The sequence below is a fragment of the Polypterus senegalus genome, chromosome 13, assembly GCF_016835505.1.
Source record: "Polypterus senegalus isolate Bchr_013 chromosome 13, ASM1683550v1, whole genome shotgun sequence".
Taxonomy (NCBI): domain Eukaryota; kingdom Metazoa; phylum Chordata; class Cladistia; order Polypteriformes; family Polypteridae; genus Polypterus; species Polypterus senegalus.
Window position 1 is genome coordinate 54,379,710 of NC_053166.1, and position 22,783 is coordinate 54,402,492.

The 22,783-nt window shown below is 35.5% G+C and overlaps 1 protein-coding gene across 3 annotated transcripts in view; it reads left to right on the forward strand.

Annotated features, from left to right (window-relative positions):
• Positions 1–22,783, forward strand: part of clint1a (clathrin interactor 1a) — a 117,568-nt gene that overhangs the window by 78,164 nt on the left and 16,621 nt on the right. For all 3 annotated transcript variants that reach the window (XM_039776209.1, XM_039776207.1, XM_039776210.1), the window contains 3 exons: positions 849–957; positions 8,725–8,889; positions 16,207–16,384. In XM_039776209.1, the coding sequence (XP_039632143.1) occupies positions 849–957; positions 8,725–8,889; positions 16,207–16,384 (452 nt within the window). The remainder of the gene's footprint in view (positions 1–848; positions 958–8,724; positions 8,890–16,206; positions 16,385–22,783) is intronic.

A 22,783-nucleotide genomic window follows, 5' to 3' on the forward strand; every position in this document is an offset into this window, starting at 1 on the left:
TAAAGTCAATATATGGCATTATATGACAAAACTCCGCCTAATCCAAATTTTCGCTAATCCGAACAGGGTTCGGTCCCAATTAGTTCGGATTAGCGGGACTCTACTGTACATACTGCCAGACTGCAGCAGTAAAGTTAGAGCTAAATACACAGACATTTTTAAATTTATTGGTCAAATTATATCTGGATTCTGCCTATTATCGGAAGCTCCATGTCTGTGATAAAGTAAGGAAATGAGTAAACGAGGAGGATCTCTGTGAAACATATCTAAATCAAAAGGAGCCAGTTTTGGCACTTTGGGAATGTATTTTAGGGTGCCACCTTGGCATCTCAGCCCAGACGTGTGCCAGGGAAAATAAAAGCAGAACAGTAACATGTTGGAGGATTTATATCTGAGAAATGTTGTGAAACTGGTTTCAGCGTTACAATGTGGGTGATCTTCCTTAATCTAGAGACATACTGTCCAGTTCAACTCTTATTTGGCTCCAAGTAACTGCAATTTTAGGCACAAGTCAATCACACAAGACATATTTTCATCCAGTTGCTGTTTCACTGATATTAACCATGGTAGGGCATAGAGTACCATCGTTCACTTTTCTCCTTCACATACTGCATTTAACAATATTACCTGATTGTCTGAAGGCATTGTTTTCCCTCCCAAATATCATCTATTGATCATTAAAGTGACTATTGTATTTTGTATTAATTTGACGAGTTAAGAAAATATTGCATAGTGTCCCTTTTCACATTTTGCATTTCATAAATGATTTAGACAATTCTATTTAGTGTTTGCTGTCAGGGTTTATTAACAGAGTTCAATGAATCATTTAATAAATTGTTTTTTTATAGGCTCTTCTACTGCTGGCATACCTCATAAGAAACGGGTCAGAACGGGTTGTGACAAGTGCCAGGGAACACATCTATGATCTGCGATCCTTAGAAAATTATCATTTTGTAGGTAAGCAATAAAATAAGGAGGGGGCAAACCTGGGAAGGAAATGAAAGAGTCTGAGCGAGTTGTCAGTCACCAGAAATGTATTGTGCATATCAGCCTGTCTGCTGCAATTAGAGCATCTCTGGTGCTGGTTTTGTGAAAAGCTAAAGACCCTAGAGTATTAATTAGTGTAGACAAGAATTTGCACGTTGGTCTTCAATAAAAGTGTTTGTGTTTCTGTAATAAAATAATAATAAAACCCTACCATCCACTTCTCCCCTGAGATTCTCCTTAAAAGGCATTCTCTAATTAAACAGGAACAAAACATGCAGGTGAAATCGAACAGTGCAAAACCTTTTTCTTTTAGTATACTGTAGCAATTTGGACAGCGGCTGATGCATTTTTAGATCATATTCAGTTACAAGTGATTTCAGGGGCTTCTGAAGAGACTGTTTAGATATACATATTGGTGTATGTGTGTTTGTGGATATTTTTTACTGTTTTTAGTGCGCTTTGACAAGTGCCAAAGAATTTAAAAAAATTCAGAGTTTGGTAGCTAGAGACAGTGCCATTTTTACCCTCAAGAATAGGTGATACTTAAATTGAGATAATACTGTTCTGATACTTTTTCTTTTCAAAGAGCAAGGCACATTTATGCACACTAATTCTGGATATGATTGTTTTAAAAAGTTTATTTTAGGAAAGTTGTATTTCGATAAATGGCTGTCTATAATTCTCCCTTTTTATGAGGCTTTCTGGTTTAGCCTATCCATGAGTATCTTCTTGATGTACCATTTAGTATTTAGAATATGTAGAAACAAATGTGACTTCATGAAATCTCTTTCTCAATGTTGAATAATAACATCAAGAGAATACAAGTGACAGTTTTAGATATTTACCTATTTTACTGTAGTGTTAAAACCAAAATGATCAGGTGAAGAAACAATTCTAATTCTCAAATATTTCATGCATATTGTATAATCTTCTCATGTAAGTATCATTCTGGGTATAGAGAGAGCAGAGACTCACTGCACTGTGCTTTACCTTAGTGTACGTGGCTTTGCATTGTTTCTTTTTTGTTTTGTTTTTTTTCTGTTCTTTAATCTGTTTTTTATGTTTTCTCATTTAACTTTTACTGTTACTTTGAGAACTTAACATGAACAAGAGTTCCATATTTCTAATGTGTGAGTATTCCTAAAATATACAGTTCAGTGAAGTTCTTCCTTGCATATCTCCCACAGTCTAATGATAGTGGTCCAGTACCAACAATAAACAATGTGTACAATACCATGCATTAAACATACCATGAGACATTATGTATGCTTGTCGAATAAGTCAGTATGAGCAGTTTGTTGTTTACCTAAGCATAGTACAGTAATCCCTCGCTATATTAGGTTTCGACTTTCGCGGATTCACTCTATCGCGGATTTTAAATGTAAGCATATCTAAATATATCTCACAGATTTTTTGCTGGTTTGCGGATTTCTGCGGACAGTGGGTCTTTTAATTTTTGGTACATGCTTCCTCGGTTGCTTTGCCCAGTTGATTTCATACAAGGGATGCTATTGCAAGATGGCTGAGAAGCTACCCAATCAGAGCACATATTACATATTAAATAAAACTCCTCGATGATATCCGATATGCTTCCTCTGCGGCGCTTCCCATACTTGAAAGCCCAAACGGCACGTATTGATTTTTGATTGTTTGCTTGTCTCTGCCTCTCTCTCTGGCATTCTCTGATCCTGATGGAGGGGGTGTGAGCGGAGGGGCTGTTTACACAGCGGCTGTTTGCCTAGAGGATACGGACGCTCCTCTTAAAAAAAAATGCTGAAGGAATACCTTCACATTGCTGCCTTCCTTGTAGCTACTTTGTCCAGCGTTGTGCCTCGCATACTTAAAAGCCCTATTGATTTTTGATTGTTTTCTTTTCTCTCTCTCTCTCTCTCTCTCTCTCTCATATTCTCTGCTCCTGACGCACACTTTGAAGAGGAAGATGTGTTTGCATTCTTTTAATTGTGAGACGGAACTGTCGTCTCTGTCTTGTCATGGAGCACAGTTTAAACATTTGACTAAGGGGTGTTATTTCATGTCTAGAGGGCTCTAATGTTAGAAAATGTATTTAGAAGGTCGTTAAACAGGTTTTCTATGCTCTAACTGAGAAAATATTCGATTTATAAATAAAGAATCCTACTTGGCGGAAATTCATTTATCGCGGCAGAGTCTGGAACGGATTAACCGCGATAAACGAGGGTTGACTGTAATTTAAACATGATACTGGTTACTGAGATGTTATGTGTTATTTTTTTAATAGCGATAGAATCCTAATAAAGAAATAAGACTGATTTTTTTTGTTATCGATATTCAACACAAGAGACCTGCAAACTGTTTTTTTTTTTCGTTTTTTTATTAATTGATTAATATAAAGTGTCAATCAATGCAAATTTAAGGCAACCTAATTTTAAATTTGAAGCAAGGAAAAAATATCACTTATTTTCATACTGGTCATGCCATTACCAATTTCCTTAATGACATTACTCTTGACAATGTTATTGAAATTAATTATTAATCTTAATAAGAACTTGAATACGCCTTACAAATAAGTACATATTTGAATATATCCAAACATAGGTTAAAAGTTGTAAGTGACACTGAATGTGTGTTTGTGTTTAATGTGCCTGTGTATGTTTCATTATTGTTATTTTTGCTTTTTTGCTCTCAGTGCTTTTCATGCAGCACTTTTGACTCATCCACTGACACTCTTCCACATAAAAGATTTTCTTTGCTTGGAAAGTGACGTGATCATGCCTGTAATGCATATACATTATGAAACCCATACAAAATCGCTTCTGATTACTTAAACACAGTCACTACTTCAAGTCCCTGCATCCATCCACTGGTGCAAAAAACATGGTCAGTGCCCATGTTTATTTTATTAAGTCATGACATGGTGAGTGTATTTAGGTTAGACAAAAAGAGTTACGGAAAGTACTGAATGTTGCATTGTAATGATCTTGAAGTATCCCCTCCTTATTATATTTTCATTTGGCATACACTTTCAATAACAGCAACTTAAAAATTCTGCTGCTAAGTTAAAAAAAAAATTTGCAAGAACCAGTTATAGTTTTAAAAAAATAATGCTTGTGGATGGTAATTGTGTGTAGGGTGATAAGTTTTCAGAATGGGACACCAGTATCCAAATATGGTAGGTATTTTCAGCAAAAAAGGAAATTAAACTTAAAATGAAAATGCATCGTCTTTTTTGCAAATTCATTTTCAAAGTCTGTTCTTAAGAATGCTACAAAAATTAAAATGAAATAACCCCATTTGTAGTTTCATTTTTACCCTTAACTGCAATGAAACTGCAAAAATGACAAGTCAAACGTAAATAAGCACTGGCACCACCTGCTGCTCATTGAATTTTCATTTTCCTTTTTCATTTTCAAATTGTCAACATGCAAATAGTGCAGGTCAACATGTGAGAAAATCATTTTTGGAAGGTACCGGCAGCTTCGAATAAGATGGAAAGTGGTGTGGAAGAAACAGTAAGAGTTAATGGCAGATTGTGAGGATAAAAAATTTTATAATACTAAGATGTAAAGTGATTTTAGATAGACTTGGAGATGCTAAGGCGTTTATCCACACGGAGGTAAATGATGTTGTATGGCAGAATTTACGTGAGGTTATACTTCACTTGAGTACAGCATCAGTGGACACGGCAACCCACGCAGCATGTTAAATACTTTTCAGTCTGGCTAATCATTTTTTAAAGTCTGTTTTAGACTAATCCCACAGTGTGTGCATGCATTAAAAGTAAGTTGAACTCTGCTGTAATTCTCTTCTAAAGAAGCATGTTGAAACATATCTCTGCCTTGTCAGTTTCGGAAACTCCGATGAAGTATGGTATTTCTAGACCTTTATTCCATAGAGCAGATATGAATATCACTTCTGGTAATGTTCAGCCAAGGCCGACCTTGTCCCCCGCCCATTGAAACACACTATTTGCATGTTGAGAACTTGAAAATGAAAATGCTAAGTTGAAAGTTAAAGTTCAATGAGTACCAGGTGGTGCCAGTGCTTATTTGTGTTTTACTTTTCATTTTTGCAGCTTCATTGTGGTTCAGGCTGAAAATGAAATTGCAAATGGATTTATTGTATTTTAATTTTTGCAGAATTCTTGTGCATAGACTTTGAAAATGAAACCGCTCAAGAGAGATTGCATTTTCATTTTATAATTTTAATTTCCTTTTTTGCAGAAAATACCTTCCTTAGCCAAAGACCATCACCTCAAGATTAAACTGGATTCTTTCCTCCCTTTACAGATTCTACAAAAATATAACACATTTAATCTTAACTCCTAAAACAATGGCCAAAGGAAAAATTATGTGTGAAGCAGCAGTCTCCAAAAGACCCTTGTTGGTTGAGGTAGCTAAACCTGGCACTTAAAATGCTGTTTTAAATGGTGATTTAAAAGTTTTTATAATAGTAAAAGGAAAATAAAAAAATGACAAGTATTTTCCATTATGTTTAATAAGAAAGATAACCATGTTTTACAGTATCAAATCGGGGACCTCGTATTCCAGACTGAAACTAAATAGGATTGGAAACAAAATTATACTTCTAGGGAGAAGGAGAATGTTTTAGAATTTGTGTCAGTACACCTGTTAACCAAAAAGCAAAGTAGTGCAGTGGAAAAATCTGTCAAAACAAATGATTAAAAAATTATGCAAAACACATGCAATATAAATATAATTTAATAATATAAATGTATTGCAGCATAATGTGTCTGGAGTAACACAAAGCTGAAATTAGTGTGAAGTGAAGAATAAAAACTACTGTTCTTTTACAATCAAATGTCAGCATTTGCCATTAAATATTTTTTTTATATATAAATTGAAAGTATATTTGAATAGTAAAGTTCGTTCTGACAGCCCTAATCTTACTTGCACTGACTTGTTTGACCTAAGGCCTACTGTAGGCCTTAGGATTTCTTTAAGTGATCTGCTATAGCAACCTCCACTGGGAATGTTTTTGTAGTTTTCTTTTTGTGAAACTGGTATACAATGTGTGCTTTTTAAAAATGATTTTATCAATTTGATAAACATTAGTTGAATGGCCTTATTATCCCTTTTATGAGGTTTTCCTGCTAATACTAAAGTGTTTCCAGATAAAAGCAGACCATCTGATCACAGTTCAAGTGTTTGAGAGACAACTTCCTACATGACCGTAAATTGTTTCTTTCTCAAGTGTCTTGAAGTGTACCTTGTTCCCATCACTGTTTTGCCCACGTATGCATTGTCTACACTTATCACTTGTCTATACCACTTCATCCTCTGGGTATGGAATGTATGAAATATAAATCTTTGAACAATAAAAAAAAAAAAATGGTCTCACAATATAGTACTGACCAAGATATAAACATTTATGGCCAAAATTCTATACACTAAGTTAAAGTCCCAGCTTTCTAGTTACATGTAATTTGCCAGTATTACAAATGTCCAGTTGTAATGAACACATTAGGTTTACTAACAGACGGTGTTAATTGTAATGTTGTGTAATGTATTGCTAGTAGGAAATAGATGGTTTGGAGGAGGAGGGCTTTTGTGATAATTCATTATTAAAATGGCACATGTTTGGAGACATGTATGTTGATCACCTCAATTGTTCTGTAAGAGAATCGAACATGGCTCAGCTTAGAAAATGTGATACATACTAAATAACTCTTTTATATCTTTTTAAACACTTCTTTGTAAATTAAGATTCTGCACAAAATGCTTTGCTTTTTTTCCACTGACATCTTTTTGTATTTGCTGACGTTCAGCTCTTTATGGTCTATGATAGACATTTATTAAATCTGCCTTAAATTGTGTCTAGAAAGTATTTAGTGACTATGCACATCATTTATAATCATGTTTACAAAAACCTTTTTTCCACCCTTAAAACATCACAAATTCCCAGATTTATTATCCCTTGAGTTTAATTGGGTTTACTCAATTGTGTCAGGGCAATTCAGTAATTTTCTGGCACACAGCATTCATGTGATCTGAGGAGGTTCGGGGAGTTGAGGTATAAAAAGAACCAGAAAGTGTGTATAAGACTAACAAACACTGATTTGGCTTTTTATCTTTCAGACAGTACAAATTTTTTTAAAACATAAAATATATATGGGAAGCAGCAGGAATTCAAAAACAAGTGTTCCCTCAATTTTACTGTTGATTAAAATTTCATGAACTTAAACTTGCACTAGATAAACTTTATCTAATGTCTGTCTTGTTAGAGTTCACCACTGTTTCACTGCTGACCAGGGACTGTGTACTTCTGTTTTTGCAGATGGAAAAGATGGCATTTGTGAATCAATGGTATACAACCACAGCTAGTAATAGCATCTCAAAATATGCTTACAGGTTTAAATAAAGACAAGCTTCCTTGTTTCAAAATCTGTTCAGCTACTACCCTTTTCAAATAGCACACTTTTGGAAGAGAAATACTTAAACTAATAGCAGATTTTTAATATATTTTCACCTCAACCTCATGTGCTTGGTTCACTCATATCAATTGCAAAGTATATTCTGTCTGGATGTCCAGTTGTTTTGCTTGCTTAAGCTGGAAATTGTCTTTTTTCGTATGCATAAGGAGATGTAGGTAATAGACATACTTTTTTTTTCTTTATTTCGCCTTATACAATTTCTTGTATTAGGAATTTGTTAGGTCTCGCATACCCCTTGCAGTCAGAGTGCAGGGTCAGCCATTGTATAGCGCCCCTGGAGCAATTACAGGTTAAGGGTCTTGCTTAAGGGCCCAGCAGAGTAGGATCTCTTTTGGCAGCGACAGGTAATCGAACCGACAACCTTCTGGATACCAGCACAGATCCTTAGCCTCAGACCACTCCACCCATATATATATTATATATAATTTTGAGATTTAGGAGTTAAAAGATGTGTTTTAATTGGAAAAATGTAATGACATTTTTGCCAAAATTGTATATAGTCTCAAATTATGAATTCTGAAAAAAATCACTACAATATGTTATAATCTAATGCAAGTTTTTATTTTTCTACCAAATTTCCAACCTTATTGTTTTTGTATTATTGGATTTACAGTTTAATAATGGTGGAAAAATAGAGGTCAGACTTCATAGTTCATAAACAGTAGAGATCAGACATCTCTACAAGTGTGTTACTCCATGTGATATAGTAACAAATTGAGGTTGATAAGTATGGACTGCCTTATGAATGTTTAAATGCATCATGATTTTTTTCCCTCTGAAAAAGCTGAAATAAAATACAAATGAATAGCTACACATATATACAGTGGATTCAGAAATTATTCAGACACCTTCACTTTCTGAATACTTAACGTGAATGAGGGATTTTAGTTTTTCATTTTTGATACATCTACAGAATGTTTCACTTTGTTGTTATGCATTATTGAATACCAAATTTATCAATTTAAAATTAAACTTGCAACACAGTAAAGTGTGCAGAAGGTGAAGGTCTGAGTACTTTCTGAATCCACTGTCCAGAACATATGTACATGTGTAGGTAAGAAAATACACGGTAAATATAGTATAGGTATTTCTGGATCAGTATACAGTATATGTGTGTCACACTTTACATAGCATTAAGTCATGTAATCTGCCTAATCTGTGTTTCAGATATATAGTAAACATATGCATTTTTAAAAAAAGTTGTATTCTTGCTAATCAGTGATGTTTCTGTCTTATAATGTAGCTCCCTTTGTTAGAGTGACACACCTTTGCTTGGTTTAATAATGGTTGCTATATTTTTGGTGCAGATGAAAATGGAAAAGATCAAGGCATCAATGTGCGTCAAAAAGTAAAGGAGATGGTAGAGTTCATACAAGATGATGATCGTTTGCGGGAAGAGAGGAAGAAAGCAAAGAAAAACAAAGACAAATACATTGGAGTTTCTTCAGACAATCATGGAGGCTTCCGATATGGTGAGTTTAGTAATTACTGAACCGCTGCTAGCATAATCTCTTGCTCAAACTACTGTTTCTGAAAACCACAGTGCAATCCAAAGCAACAGTACTTTAAGCATTTATTTATTTGTTATATATGTTACTTGTAATGGCTGGAATGATTATTTAGAAGTTACTTTGCAAATAATTACACTAAATAAAGCATTTGAATCTTCAAAATGCATGACAATATTGTAAACACCAAATACAATCCTAGAATGCACAATTTACATATTTATCTAAATAGTCTGAAGGTAAACATGTGTAAAAGTATAGTAGCTGCACAGATGGCAACAGTGGTGGCTTGTAAAGCTTTAAGATATGCCACTTTTGCATATACACTGTTAAAATGACTAGCAGTTTGTTGAACATCTTAAATGAGCTGTGATTTTCTTTTACACCGAAACAAGCAACACAAAGATAGCAGTATGGCTAAGTAAACTGATGAGCATCTCTGTTTTAATCAATGAATGGTATATAAAGATCAAACTTAAAGTGCTAAAAAATTGAAAAATTTTAGAAAGAGATGTATTTCCATTAAAAGTTTAAATAGTGTAAAATATGACAGAAACAAAGAGAGAGTTGGTGCACTACCTTAGTGACCCCATATAACCAGATTTATAAAAGCATGCAGGAAATGTGGCATAGTCTTTTCAGACCAGAGTTCTGAATAGGAAGTGAAGCATTATGGCAGATTTCTGGATTATGAGTTCAAGTTGCAGGAAAGGGTGGGTCCAGGCAGACTATCACAGAAGTGGTATCTGCACTGAAGTGGCTGCAGATGGAGGAGAAGAGGAGGTATGAGAACACACTGCGACCCCTAGTCCAGCAGATAATTACCATCACAAAATCCCTTGAGCTGTCTCCCTGGCACATATGAGTGACAATGGTCATTAAGAAGTATTGCCATTTTAATGCAATTTCATTTTAGTCAGCTAGGTAGCTACTGTGCCCACCCCATATGCCATCAGTTATAAGGACATGATGCCCAAGTATTCTCTCAGAATCTTGGAGTGCAGGGCCATCCATTTCATGAATGCAAAGTCATGAAAAATTATAAGACTCACAGATCTGCGCACAAGAAAGAAGCCACTTTCCATATCTCCTTGCAGCTTCCACATTTCTTAATTTCTCACTTGGTGTTGGTCTGCAAAACAAGGGAAAAATGAAGAAGGACTCTTCTGTTCAAGCTGAACTTTAATGGATTGCTGTGACACACCACAAGGCATTTTCGATGGAAGGTTTAATTTCACAAAACTCTCTGCCTGGTCTGTGGAATAAAACAAGCTTAACGGAATATTTCTTTAGTATTGCAGCAGAACATTTTTGAAATCCGGCCTTCATGCTAACTTACTGTAACTACAGAGAGACGATAAGAGCTTGTCCGGTTTTTCTGTCTGCTTTATATGACTATTGAGATTACAAACTGAAATTTTAAAATGTCATGTTTGATGTTGTGGAAAATTACTATTTAAAATTCTTTATTAATCATTTTGTTTGATCTGCCATGGATACAACTGTAATTTCAATGCAAAATAAATGCACTAGCTAGTTACTCCTTAATGCTCTCACGAGAACTCTGATCATGATGCCAGCTAGACTGATATCCCAACTTCCATGTGACCTCTCACAAAGTGCATGGGTCTTAAACTGAGCTGTAGCTTTTTTTAAGCCCTTTTCTAAACTAATAGCCAGTTCTTGCAGTTAATGAAATGTGTTAGTTCATGTTGCACTTGTTTCTGCTCTCATTTTTTTCCCCACATTGGTAATTTTATAATATTTTCACACTCGTATAACATTTGCTTTGTTCCAGATCAAGAGATTTGTTAGTTTTTATTTGAATTTCCAATTAGGTTGGTTGTGCTTCACATTACAAACTATCAAGCAAACCAAATGTGTCAATAAACATCCCATGGACATGTTATGAACTTGTTCCATTGTCTAATATCACGAACAGTCAACAGAAGGTGTGTTTTCCATAATTTTTTTTTTGAGCAAACATCTCTAATCAAATAACTGGAACACCACTTTAAAGTTGCACATTAATATGCATGGCATGAAAAGGACCCATTTAAAACAGATTAGTGTACAAAATAAATCAAGCTATGCTGAGTGCATACACCGATGTGCTTCAGTTTTATAGTATATTCTGCAAATTTCATATGACCCTGTTATGTTGCGTATTTACTAAAAAATGTCTCTTCAATTTAGTTTAGTTAATCTTGAATTGTGTCTACTACCTTAACTTTTGAAAAATTTTAATGTTGTTTATTTGGAAATATTTGATTAACATTTGCAGCATTTGTCAAAGTTAGTGCATCAATTTCCCGATTGTGCTGAGAGGACACCCCACCTGTGTATGTCGCTTTTGGTGTGAGCTTAGGGAGTTTGATCATCAGTCTCGCAGGGCACTGCTCTGTATTTTTTTTTTAATTGACCCAATTGCAAGTGAATTTAAACTTATTTTTTTCTCCCTTTCAACTACTGTCCGATCGTGTACAGGAGAGGCTGTAAACCTGAATCAGGATGGTTGCTCTGATTGACTTGTAATTGTGTGAGTTGTTTTATGTGGATTGTCTTATATTTGTACCTGTTGGCATGTGTGTTTTTGTTAATGAGATTCTTTAATTACCAGCAGCAGACGGTTTGCGTGACTGCCACAGTGTGCACAATTTCTCCCCTAATGTACATATTATCTTTAATTAGATCATCCAGACTTGTGTGAACCACTCCAGGGTTCACTTAGTACAATACGAGAGTGCAATATACCATGTTCACATCTACCTAACAACCTGGAGAGTTTAAAAAAAAATGCTCCAAACTGAGTGTCAAAACTGCTTTAGCTCTGCACAGTATATATTACTGTAATAAAATCTACAAAATGTGAAGCAGATGTTTTATGTTTATAAGGCTTTTTGGGACAGCTCTTGTTGAAACATAATCCTGTGTTTCAAGTGTGCAGATTATTTTTAATGTGGACCCATGGTTATATGACATACCTCTATTGCTACTCTCATTTGTCAAGTTTTTGGGGATATACAATTCATAATTGCAGTGCACTTGCATGCCGGACTACAGTCCACTACCTTCTGTCAGTAGGTCCTTCAGGCTTCTCTTGGAGTGTACTCTCTCCCTAACCCTGGTTGACCTAGCTGAGAAAGGAACTTGATTATCAGCCCTCATTATTTAATAAACTAAACATCCAGACAGAAAAGCTGGCCTTTAATAAATTTTAATCTTTAATCATTATTCAAAAAGGTAATACAGAAAAGCTCAATAACATGTTGCAGTAAACACCAAAATTACTTGGTAGTGCTAAATGTTTAGTCTTTCCAGCTGGCCCATTTTTTGCATTGCTTGCAAGGCAGTATGGTGTTGTGATTAAGGCTTTGGACTTCAGACCCTGAGGTTGTGGGTTCAAATCCCACTACTGACAGTCTCTGACCATGAGTAAGTCACTTCACCCGCATGAGAAAAAAAATGTAACCAATTGTATTATACATGTTGTGAGTCGTCTTGGATAAAGGCGTCAGCCAAATAAGTAAAAAGTACACGTGTGATTTCTTTGTACAAGTCTGTGTTCAAAACTGATAATGTTTAGAGACAGTTTTCAAAAATGCAAAGCGAGTTAAGTAATGTATGCTTATTAGCCACATCGTTCAGTATAAATGCTATTCCCATATGCTGTTGAATTAGTGATATGTGCAGTCAATGTCATTTAAATTAAAAAAGGCTGGCAGTCATGTACAGTATGTGCAATTTTAAAGGGAGAATCAGCAATATTAAAAGATTTCTTTGACATGGTAGTGGGTGCCAAACCTTGACTGCATTGATATTTCAAGATTATTCAATCTTCTATTGGGTTTTGCGCACTCTAGAGGCATCAAGAATGGACTGCATAAAGATTAAGCGAACAACAGGACAGAGACAGAAACGGTCCATTCATTATGAGGGCTGACATGGGCAATGCTTACAGGCTACAGACATTCTTGTAATACTGTGACAACAAGAGTTGTGCCAATAGAGGATTATCAGAATGTTCAACTCCTACACTATCATGGATTGATTATGATAGATGGTATCTCAACTGAATTTCGCTCCTGTCAGTTAAAAACAATAAATGTCTTTTTAGTGGGTAAGAAATTCAACCAATGGAAAACATCAGCTGGTCTAAGTTCCAGTTAATGTTCATTAACATAAGTAAGGAAATCGGTTGAGTTCAGCTTTATTATCAAAACATCTGTGGGATGAGATGCAGAGATCCACCACCAAGTACTTTTAAGGTGTATCTGATGACTAGTACCCAAGTTTAAAAAAAATAATAAAATCTGTCTGTGTAAAAACAAAAAAAAAATCTGCAATACATCTGTACAATGTTTGAGACCATTTTGTAGCATTTGATTAGCAACATGACCAAAATTTATGTATTTATAAAAATGTTTGAATTTATTTTGAGTAACTTAATTTACTTCATGTACACCTTTGTAAATATAGGCTTTTGAAAATGTACAAATAATACTATTAGCTCTGCATTTGCTTTTATATATGTTGCAGTTTTAAAGAGATGCTGCTAACAAGAGTATAGTACTATACCCATATCCAACATGTTACTACATTTTGTGTGAGTCCTAGAGTGTTTTATGTACTAGGGTTTTAGAATCAGGAGGCAAATTACTATATGTGAAAACCTGATTTTTAGCAGTACTGTATAAATAACGACAGTAAAATACAATGCAGTAAATGTGATATGGGAATGATTATATACAGTGGTTCAAGAACTTTCTGACAGTGGCCTTTGTCATTCAGCCAGCAGGTGAATCTACCTTCAGAAATGAGATTGCGGATATGTATATTAAGGTTGCCTGATGTACTTGTACTAGAAAGATACCAAAAAAGCGATAATATAAAATGGTCCAATACTAGCATTTTGTGAATTTTTCGTTTTCACTTACTACTAAAACCCCAAATAACATTTAGTAGAGTAGCTAGGTGATAATGTATTTGGACTGGCTGGAGACTTCACAGAACCACATGCTTTGACACGATTGAGACTTAACACCATTGTTTCAATGCAATCCTTTATTACTCCTTGTAATATGGAATCTCAAACTCTGCAACACAATTTCAAATATGATCTCACAAATATGTTACACATCTTAAGCATTGCATTTCTTGACCTGATCTCCACCTAGTCTGATATATAGTTTGAAAGCCTTTTTAAATCACTATTCCATACTGTCTATATGAGGCCATTGATCATACTAGGACTCCCAGAATCCTCCTGTAGCTCCAGGTCCCTCATTGTCCACTGTTTCATTATACCAGATATTTTTAGCTGCTGTTTTTACAACTTTACATTTATTTGTATTCAACTTCATTCTTCCTTATGTCTGAGATGAGGAAGAAATTAATTTTAGTTTATGAACAAGGGTTGTAAATTGGTGAAAATGTCACTGCTTTTATTTCTTCCGGTTTTTTTTAATTTTTTTATTTAGGTAGGCATTAGACTTGCTGATTAGTGATTAACACAAACATTTATATTAATGAAATTTAATAGTTTAATTTAATTTAGTTACAATGCCAGGGTTATAGAAGATATGTATGTGTGTGTGTTTATATATGTAAAGATGCAGGACAATAAACAAACACAAAGCATAAATCTAACTGGAGTGGATTTCTCCCTCTCTGTCTCTGTTTCAAAGAGAGCATAAACTTTAATTAGGCACACACAAGTTCAAGTACCAATCCGCTAGTGTGCTGTGATAGTCATTGTGCAAACTCTGTACATGGAATCGTCGTCTATTGATGATGATATATGTATTGTAGAACTCTGTTATTATTCACAAGTGCTTAGTTGTTCCATGTGTACAGTAGCTATCTGAATAATTAAAAAAAAAAAGTAATAAGTGATTTGACCAATATGTTGCAGAAATGCAAAGTGATATCTTTAAAAATTAAAATGTAGATTAATTAAGAGAAAGCTGAAGAAAACAAAAGCCCCTTAGAAGAATACATGATTTTAGCACAGAGACATGAAAAGGGGCAGTATAGAGCGAGGAATGAGGGATGTGGATAGAAAACACTTTACCTGTAAGCTTTTAAGTGGTGCATTACTGCTGACAAGTCTCTTTAACTTTCCTGGCTTGGATCAGCTCATGGAGTTGGAGAAAGTGAGGTAGATAGTATTGTCTCTGAGCACAAGTGAGGTGTGACGCAGAGCCAGCAGAGTGAATGTGCTTGAAGTGGACAAGATGGATAAGAGCATGTGAAGCCCCATGGAAGGAGCTATGAAAGATAGGTATTGGCAGCAACAATGGAAAGCGGCAGAGGAATGAGACGGCATTGCCCCCCAAATGCCTCTGTGTTGGTAATTTTAAAAAGTGTATCCATATTGCTACCATGTTTCTTATAGCAAAGTATAGCCCTGGAAAACACACAGGTAATACCTCTATTAAAGTGTGTGACATGAAATCGTAAAAAGGAGTATTTTAAAAAAAAAAAAAAAAAAAAGGGATAAAAACCTCAGTCCTCTGTAACTCAAAAGGGCCATGATAAGATCATATAAAGTTCTGTTTTGAGAAATACTTGAAGACTGTTGAGCAACAGCATGTCTAATCAAGGTAGCGTCTAGATATAAGTTTGCAATGAGACCTAGTAGCCACAGGTGACACCCCTAAGTCATTAAATCTCTCATCCTTTTCCTTTAAATGGAGAATTTGAAACCATGTGACATTAGTAAGGGTGTGTATACAGAGTACCACATGCTGAGCCTGCATGTTTCTTAAACGACATCTGGTGCTCAAGAATTCTTGCATATTCCTTCTTTATCTTTTGCTATTTTTCCAGCTGGCTTTACTCTTCAGATGACTAATCTTTTGATGATTTTGTGTAAGTCTGCCCCCATTGTTTTTATATTGTCCTGCTGCTGCGCTTCACTGTTAAGCTGTTTTTTTTTCCTCCTTCCCAGATGGTAGAACTCACCTGTTTCTGACAGCTAATTTCTTGTTTTCTGCAGCATGTACTGAAAGCTGTATTCTGTGTATGTAGCAATTTCCTTTCATTTCAGCTATCATCCTCATCACCTTAACCCCCACCCCCCAGTCTGATGACTATGTTCATAAATGTATAAATATATTCTCTATGTTGTAGATTTTCTGGTCAGCAGGGCCATAACCCATAAAGGAGCTCCAGTCATAGTAATAGGAGGAGTGATCCGCTCAAGTCTCCTGTTTCCTCTTTAGCTTCTATAACTACTTTGTTCTTTTCTGCTTATTGTTTCCTTCAATCTCCATACAGGGGATAAGTATGATTCAGAACCAAAATCAAAATGGGATGAAGACTGGGACAAAAGCAAAGGAGCTTTCCCTTTCAGTGAGAAATTGGGAGAAATTGGAGACAAAATTGGCAGTACAATTGATGACACCATCAATAAATTTCGAAAGAAAGACAGGGATGAATCTCCAGAGCGCTTCAGGTAAGAGTTCTTCTGAACAATGCATGCGCTTAGTTTTATTGCCAGTATGTTTTTGTGTGTGTGTATTTTTTTTCCTCCTGCTACAAATAGTTTTTATATAAAGTTTATTTGCGCTTTTAATTCTTGCGTTTTCAGTGAATCCAGATGACTTGCGTAATCTTGACCAATTAAAGTAAAAGTTATGGGTAGTTTGCCAGACTTGGTCATTTGTAACGACTCTTATTTGCATGTTTCTTTATTTTTATGCTTATGATGGTCTCCCTGCAAAAGATGTTATATAAAATAAACATATACTGTATATACAATTTTATTCTTAGTTCTGAATCACAGTCTGAAATTTTTTTTTTTTAGGTGGTTACCTACCAGGTAACACTTGTGGTTGGCCAGTCAGTTGGCAAACATTCGTCACATCTCTCAGTTGCGAGAAGTAGCTCATATATATGTGTTACAGTATCTGCCAAATACAAAGAGTACACAGCAAGTGTTTTGCCCTACTTGGGACTCATCAGTTGTACGCACTTTTGCTTCCCCTTTCGGGGATTGGACATTGGTCGTCAGGGCCTTAGTTGTTGCGCCACAGCGTCTGGTTTGCTTATTTCTTTTATATTCATATCCTCAAGCAGTCTCTTAGTCTCAGCAATATCATGTGTAAATTAAATTAATTGGCTCATTATTAAAAATTTTTTGGTCATCCTTGCATTTTAATATAGTAATAAATCAGCATAAATTTTGGCAATGTTGAGAAAAATGCTAGTGTTCTGTTGTAGACTTGGTGTCTATTTGTGGCTTGTGATTTTTATAATTTACTCCTTCAGATGCTGAGAAGAACTGGAGATGAAAGAGGAAGAACTGAAACATTTATCAACTTATGCTAACTTTTTATTTTTATTTATTTAGTGATCACTGCATAGAGTTTGCATTAATGTTTACCTATGTACCAAGAATTTGCATATATTGTTAAAGGATAAATAAACATCCTTTTTTTAACTTATCTGAAAATGTGAAGTTCATATGAAAAGCATGTTTATGATTAAATACTACCATAAGAAATGTTAGGTCTTCACCAGATGTGAGGGGGTCCTATGTCAACTTAAAACATTTCACTTTTATCCAGTCTGTTCAACAAATATTGTTATGCAGTTCTTGAGAATCAGCTAATGCATTTTAGCAAAAACTCATGGAATTAGTTGTCTTCATCTTGCTATTTTTCTTTGAGTGTAATTTTGATGTAAGTGAAATTCTGGTGCTAGGATCATGAAGTTCAAGCTTTTTGAGGCAAGATAAACCCAGAGATCTGCATGTTTTAGAGTTGTAATAGTGACTTTTGATGCAGATATATACTTATTATCTGAATCTTAACACAGCATGAGAAGATTGAGACTTTGCAGCACTGCACACATCCTGTATGATAAAACCCACTGCTAGCAGCATTTCAAAACTGCATTGTCAGTAATGAGGATAAACATATTTACATCAAGCTTAAGTCTCAAGATTTCTGCTACTGCATGTTTATACCAGAGTTTAATTTGTAATTAATGGCAATTTTAGGAGGTGGTAGTGACGGACTGTTGTTGTTGAAAAACGTGGTGTCAACCTGTAATAATTATATTAATTCTAAGTTGTTGTTTTTTTTTTTTCTTTTGTTTTTTCCAGCTTGAGACTTGCTTAGTTGTCTTCCATCTTCGGTTTGCTTGTGATTTTTACCATTTGTTTTGCAGTAGCCTCAGCAGAAGCAAATGCTTTTTACAGTGCAGTACATGAGGCTGTTCCAAGAATTGCACTGGGAATGATTGCTTCTTGCTGCAGTTTCTGTGCTATTCTATGTACTGGCTTCTCAAGTGTAGCCTGCTGATCATCTGGCTAGAAAATATACAGCACATATCTTCAACACTGAATCAAAAAAATTCTTAAAGGTGATTTTAGCCCCAGTTCTTGCAAATATTCTACTTCCATTTTGGCAGTGGCAGTCCCATTAATACTGTAGTGTTCCATCTTATTCATTGAACTTTAAATCTTTACTCATTGAACCTAACTCGCCACAAATTGAAAGAGGTCACATGCTCTATTTGTCCTCCAAATATCAAATTATTGTTCCATATAAAACACTTCTGGAATGTTTTCACAACAGAACAGCTGTCAGTAAAGTTTGGCTGGCTATGGAGAAATGTATTGGTGATGTAATGTTTTGCCAGTCATAGTAAAGAATAAAACTTTACAACTGGAACAATGACAAATTGTGCATTGCCAGATTAAACTGTAGAATGTAACCAAATGTTCCTCAGTATATTTTCAGTATAGTAGCACTCTGGTTAGTTCTTATCTAGTACATATATTAGATTGGGAACCAAGTAATCACTACTGAAACACCAGAAATTAAAATTTAAGATGCTACCAACATCATTAGGCACATAGAAATGGTGGTGGTTGTATTTTTCAGAAATGATTACTGTAAAGCTCTATATTTTTTAAACATATATTTTGTAAGCATGGCTATTACTGATGCACAGGATTGATCTTGTATAATTTGAATTTTTTTTTTTTTTTTGCTTTTAGCAGTAATGCAGGCAACCATGTCCTGTCTGAAATTTCCAAGTAGAGCTCTTCAGATGCATCCTGCTTAACTTTTATTTTAAATTAGCTTTGGTTAAACCTGCCTAACAAGCATGACAATAATGCAGAAAACTGTAATGTGAAATATAACTTCATGATGTGACAATAAATATGAAAACTGTACAATATATGTTAGACTAACAATGGGGGGCATCTACAATTTGTAATGCAGACTAGTTAGAATGCAGATTAGGGGCATCTGTGATATATTTGATATACAGAATTAGTTTTCCCATTGACATCTACAATACTGTAAACTAAAGACTTGTATTTAAACTTGGACTAGTTTAAAGTCAAATAGAACTCTTGAGTTCCATTTTGACTAGTTATAATTGTATTTTAGACATCCAAAATTACATTGTAAATATCTTTCTTTGTAATTTTGACTAGGCATAAAGTATTCACTATTCATTGATTTCTGTTTTATAGCACTTATTGGCTTTCACAATGATTAAGTGCTAAATCATTGTGGAACTAAATAGCAAAATCACTTGTTTTATAGTTTTAATCTGTTTTTTAACAATTTTACCAGTCCTTGAGTGTTTAGAACCAATCACACAGTTTGCATATATTTAAGATAAATGTGTTTTGTGAAGCAGGTGGGATTAAAGTTCCTTGTTGTAGTGTTTTCTTTAAAGCCATCTGTATGCCTACTGCATCTGTATATCTATCCATCCATCCACAATACATACATACACAGTTGTGCTCATAACTTCACATTTCTTGGAAGAATTTGTGAAATACTGGCCATTGTTTGGAAAATATAAGTAATCATGCAGAAAGCTTTCCTTTTAATTAGGGGGTAGGCTCAAGCAAGGCAATGTTTGTGCCTTTTTTAAATCGTAATTATAACTGAAATCACCCAAAATGGCCTGATCATAAGTTTACATACCCTTGAATGTTGAGGCTGATAATTTGAACCTGTGTGTTAATTTCTGTTTATATTAAGTGTAATTAACGGAGAGTGTCCACACCTGTAACCTTTGATTATAATCAGTGTCTGTGTATAAATAGTCAATTTAAATTAATACACAGCTGCACTGACTTTGCTGGATACCAAGCCACGTGGAAGCAAAAGAACTGTCAAAGGACATGTGAGAAAAGGTTGTTGATTTGTATAATCAGTAAAAAAATATATAAAAAGATATCTGGAGATCCGAAAATGCCTGTCAGTAGTGTTCAGACTCTGATTTAAAACAAAGTCCTTTGGAGTGATGAGACCAATATTGAACTTTATAGTCACACCCATAAACGCTATGTTTGGAGAGGATGCAACAAGGCCCATGATGATAAGTACACCTTCTCTACTGTGAAACATGGAGGTGGATCTCTGATGTTATGGGGGTATATGAGCTACAGCAGCACAGGTAACTTAGTGAAAGTTGATGGTAAGATGAATGCAGCATGTTACCAGAAAATACTGGAGGACAACTTGCATTCATCAGTTTGGAAGCTACACATAGGACACACAATGCCAAGTTGACTCTTTGAGGCTACAGCAGAAAAAAAGTGAAGGTGCTGGAGTGGCCATCGCAGTGATCATAGGTTCATTTATTTCACTTTATGCTCAGTTCACAAAAGGCAACCCAAAACTTTATGGGGCCGAGAGAATTTTTGCCAAGAAGAATGGGTAGCTCTACCACATGAGAAAATCTTGGGCCATATCCACAAGTATCACAAAAGACTGCATGCCGTCATTGTTGCTAAAGTTGGCAGTAAACAGTAATAAGAACTAAGGGTATTTAAACTCTTAGACAGGGACCATCTCATTACTTTCCTTATTACAGTGAACCCTCGTTTATCATGGTTAATCCGTTTCAGACTCTACCGTGATAAATGAATTTTCGCAAAGTAGGATTCTTTAACTGCGAAAATATTCGATTTATAGAGTATAGAAAACCTGTTTACGACCTTCTAAATATGTTTTTTAACATTATTAGAGCCCTCTAGACATGAAATAACACCCTTTAGTCACCATTACACTCGTATTACCCAATATATTAGACAAAATAAAAGACATATTAGACGTTACAAATATCATATTACTAGGCGCACTCGCCTTTTAAGGCGACCGACTTTTATCCTCAATTTTTGTGCGCTCCATGTGTACATCAGGCATGTAAGTGTAGGGAATGAGAACATCAAAGTGCCCATTCATAACATCTACCGAAAACCTAAGATTTTTTTTATCCCCTCAAGTGCCTGTCCAAAGGCGTACAATGTCAGCCCGAATCTGTACCGCTAAAGACGGAGTTTCATGCACTAAATAAGCTATAGATGAGAATAAGCAAGCACCATCTCCCCTGATATTTACTACACGGTGAGGCATTTGTACCCCAATAACATTAATTATTTCCAGAGACATAATTTTGTCTATTTTTCCAGTGCATCGTGCACAAAAGCAAGGGAACGGTTAGAGCACCAGAACTCTGCTCACATCGCGTCGCTTCGTTCCTCAAGCCGCAAGTAGTAAGTCTGTAATACCACTACGTTTTGCACTCACGGGATGGAAGGACAATCCCGAACGCTTTTATATAGTAGACTATTGTACTGTACATTTAATTGCACACAAACACACAGTTCTTGCACACAGCCTCTAACCTATGAAGGCACGACCTCAGTAGGAGAGTCTTCAGATGTGGTGCAGTATCTTCAGCAGGTGCGTTGTTGTCTTCTTCCGCTGAAGGAGTACTAGGAGTAGGCAGTGGGTGTCTGGGTGCGCGGCTGAAGAACATCTTGATAGGCAGTTGCTGGAGCTGTCTTTTCATATGCGTAAGGAGGCTTTTGTAGGGTATTGCCATCTTTAATCTTATCCAAGAGTTTCACCTTCTCCTGGATAGTAAGCATCTTCCTCCGGCACTTGGTTTTATTGTCAGAAGGCTTAGAAAAAGCAGCACGTTTAGGAGCCAATCGTAGGGCTTAGATAAAAGTTCTCAGAAAGCACATTGCGAAGTGACGTAAGCGTGTATAAGAAAAAAATCGTGATAGAGTGAAGTCGCAAAAGTCGAAGCGTCATATAGCGAGGGATCACTGTACTATGTTTTGTGAAATGGTTGTGCTATTCTGTGATGTCTTATAGTTTAGTTTAGATTCCACTAAAAGTAAATAAATTGTATTTTGCCTGATCAGTCATATTTTCTTTAAAGTATGGTACACATCTTACAGATCCTGCCAGGGTATGTAAACTTGTAAAACAACTGTGTGTGTGTATGTGTGTCTAATATGTTTATATGTTGACTGATTAATTCACTCACTCAACAAAATTACTATACAATATAAAATCCAATGTCTGTCTGTCTGTCCGCTTTTCACCAGAGAACCACTTAATGGATTTAGGTTGGGGTTTTTTCTATAATTTGCTTGAACATTCCGGTTGATTTTGTGACTTCTCTCATCGTGCTAAGTATCATTTATTTGCACAAATCCTAGAGAGATGCTGCAGGCCATGGGAGCCCGGGATTCCCAGACATTTTTCATTCCCGCATTCCTGGGAATGAAACTGCTGTAATTCCCGGGAAACCAGGAATGGCCAAGTTCGCATATATATATATATATATATATATATATATATATCGTGTAAAACTGTAAAAATCGACCAAGAAATAACAGAGTTATAGTTGAAAATAATTAAGTGGCACGGTTTTTTGGCCCACGGTGTAGTGCATTGCCGATTAATTCAGTCAACAAAAGACCAGCAGCAGTCAGTCCCCAGGCTCCGACTAAGACTGAGCACAGTGGACTTAGAGGAGTCTGCACTCTGCAGCTCACGAATGCCGGGACGGGGCAGCT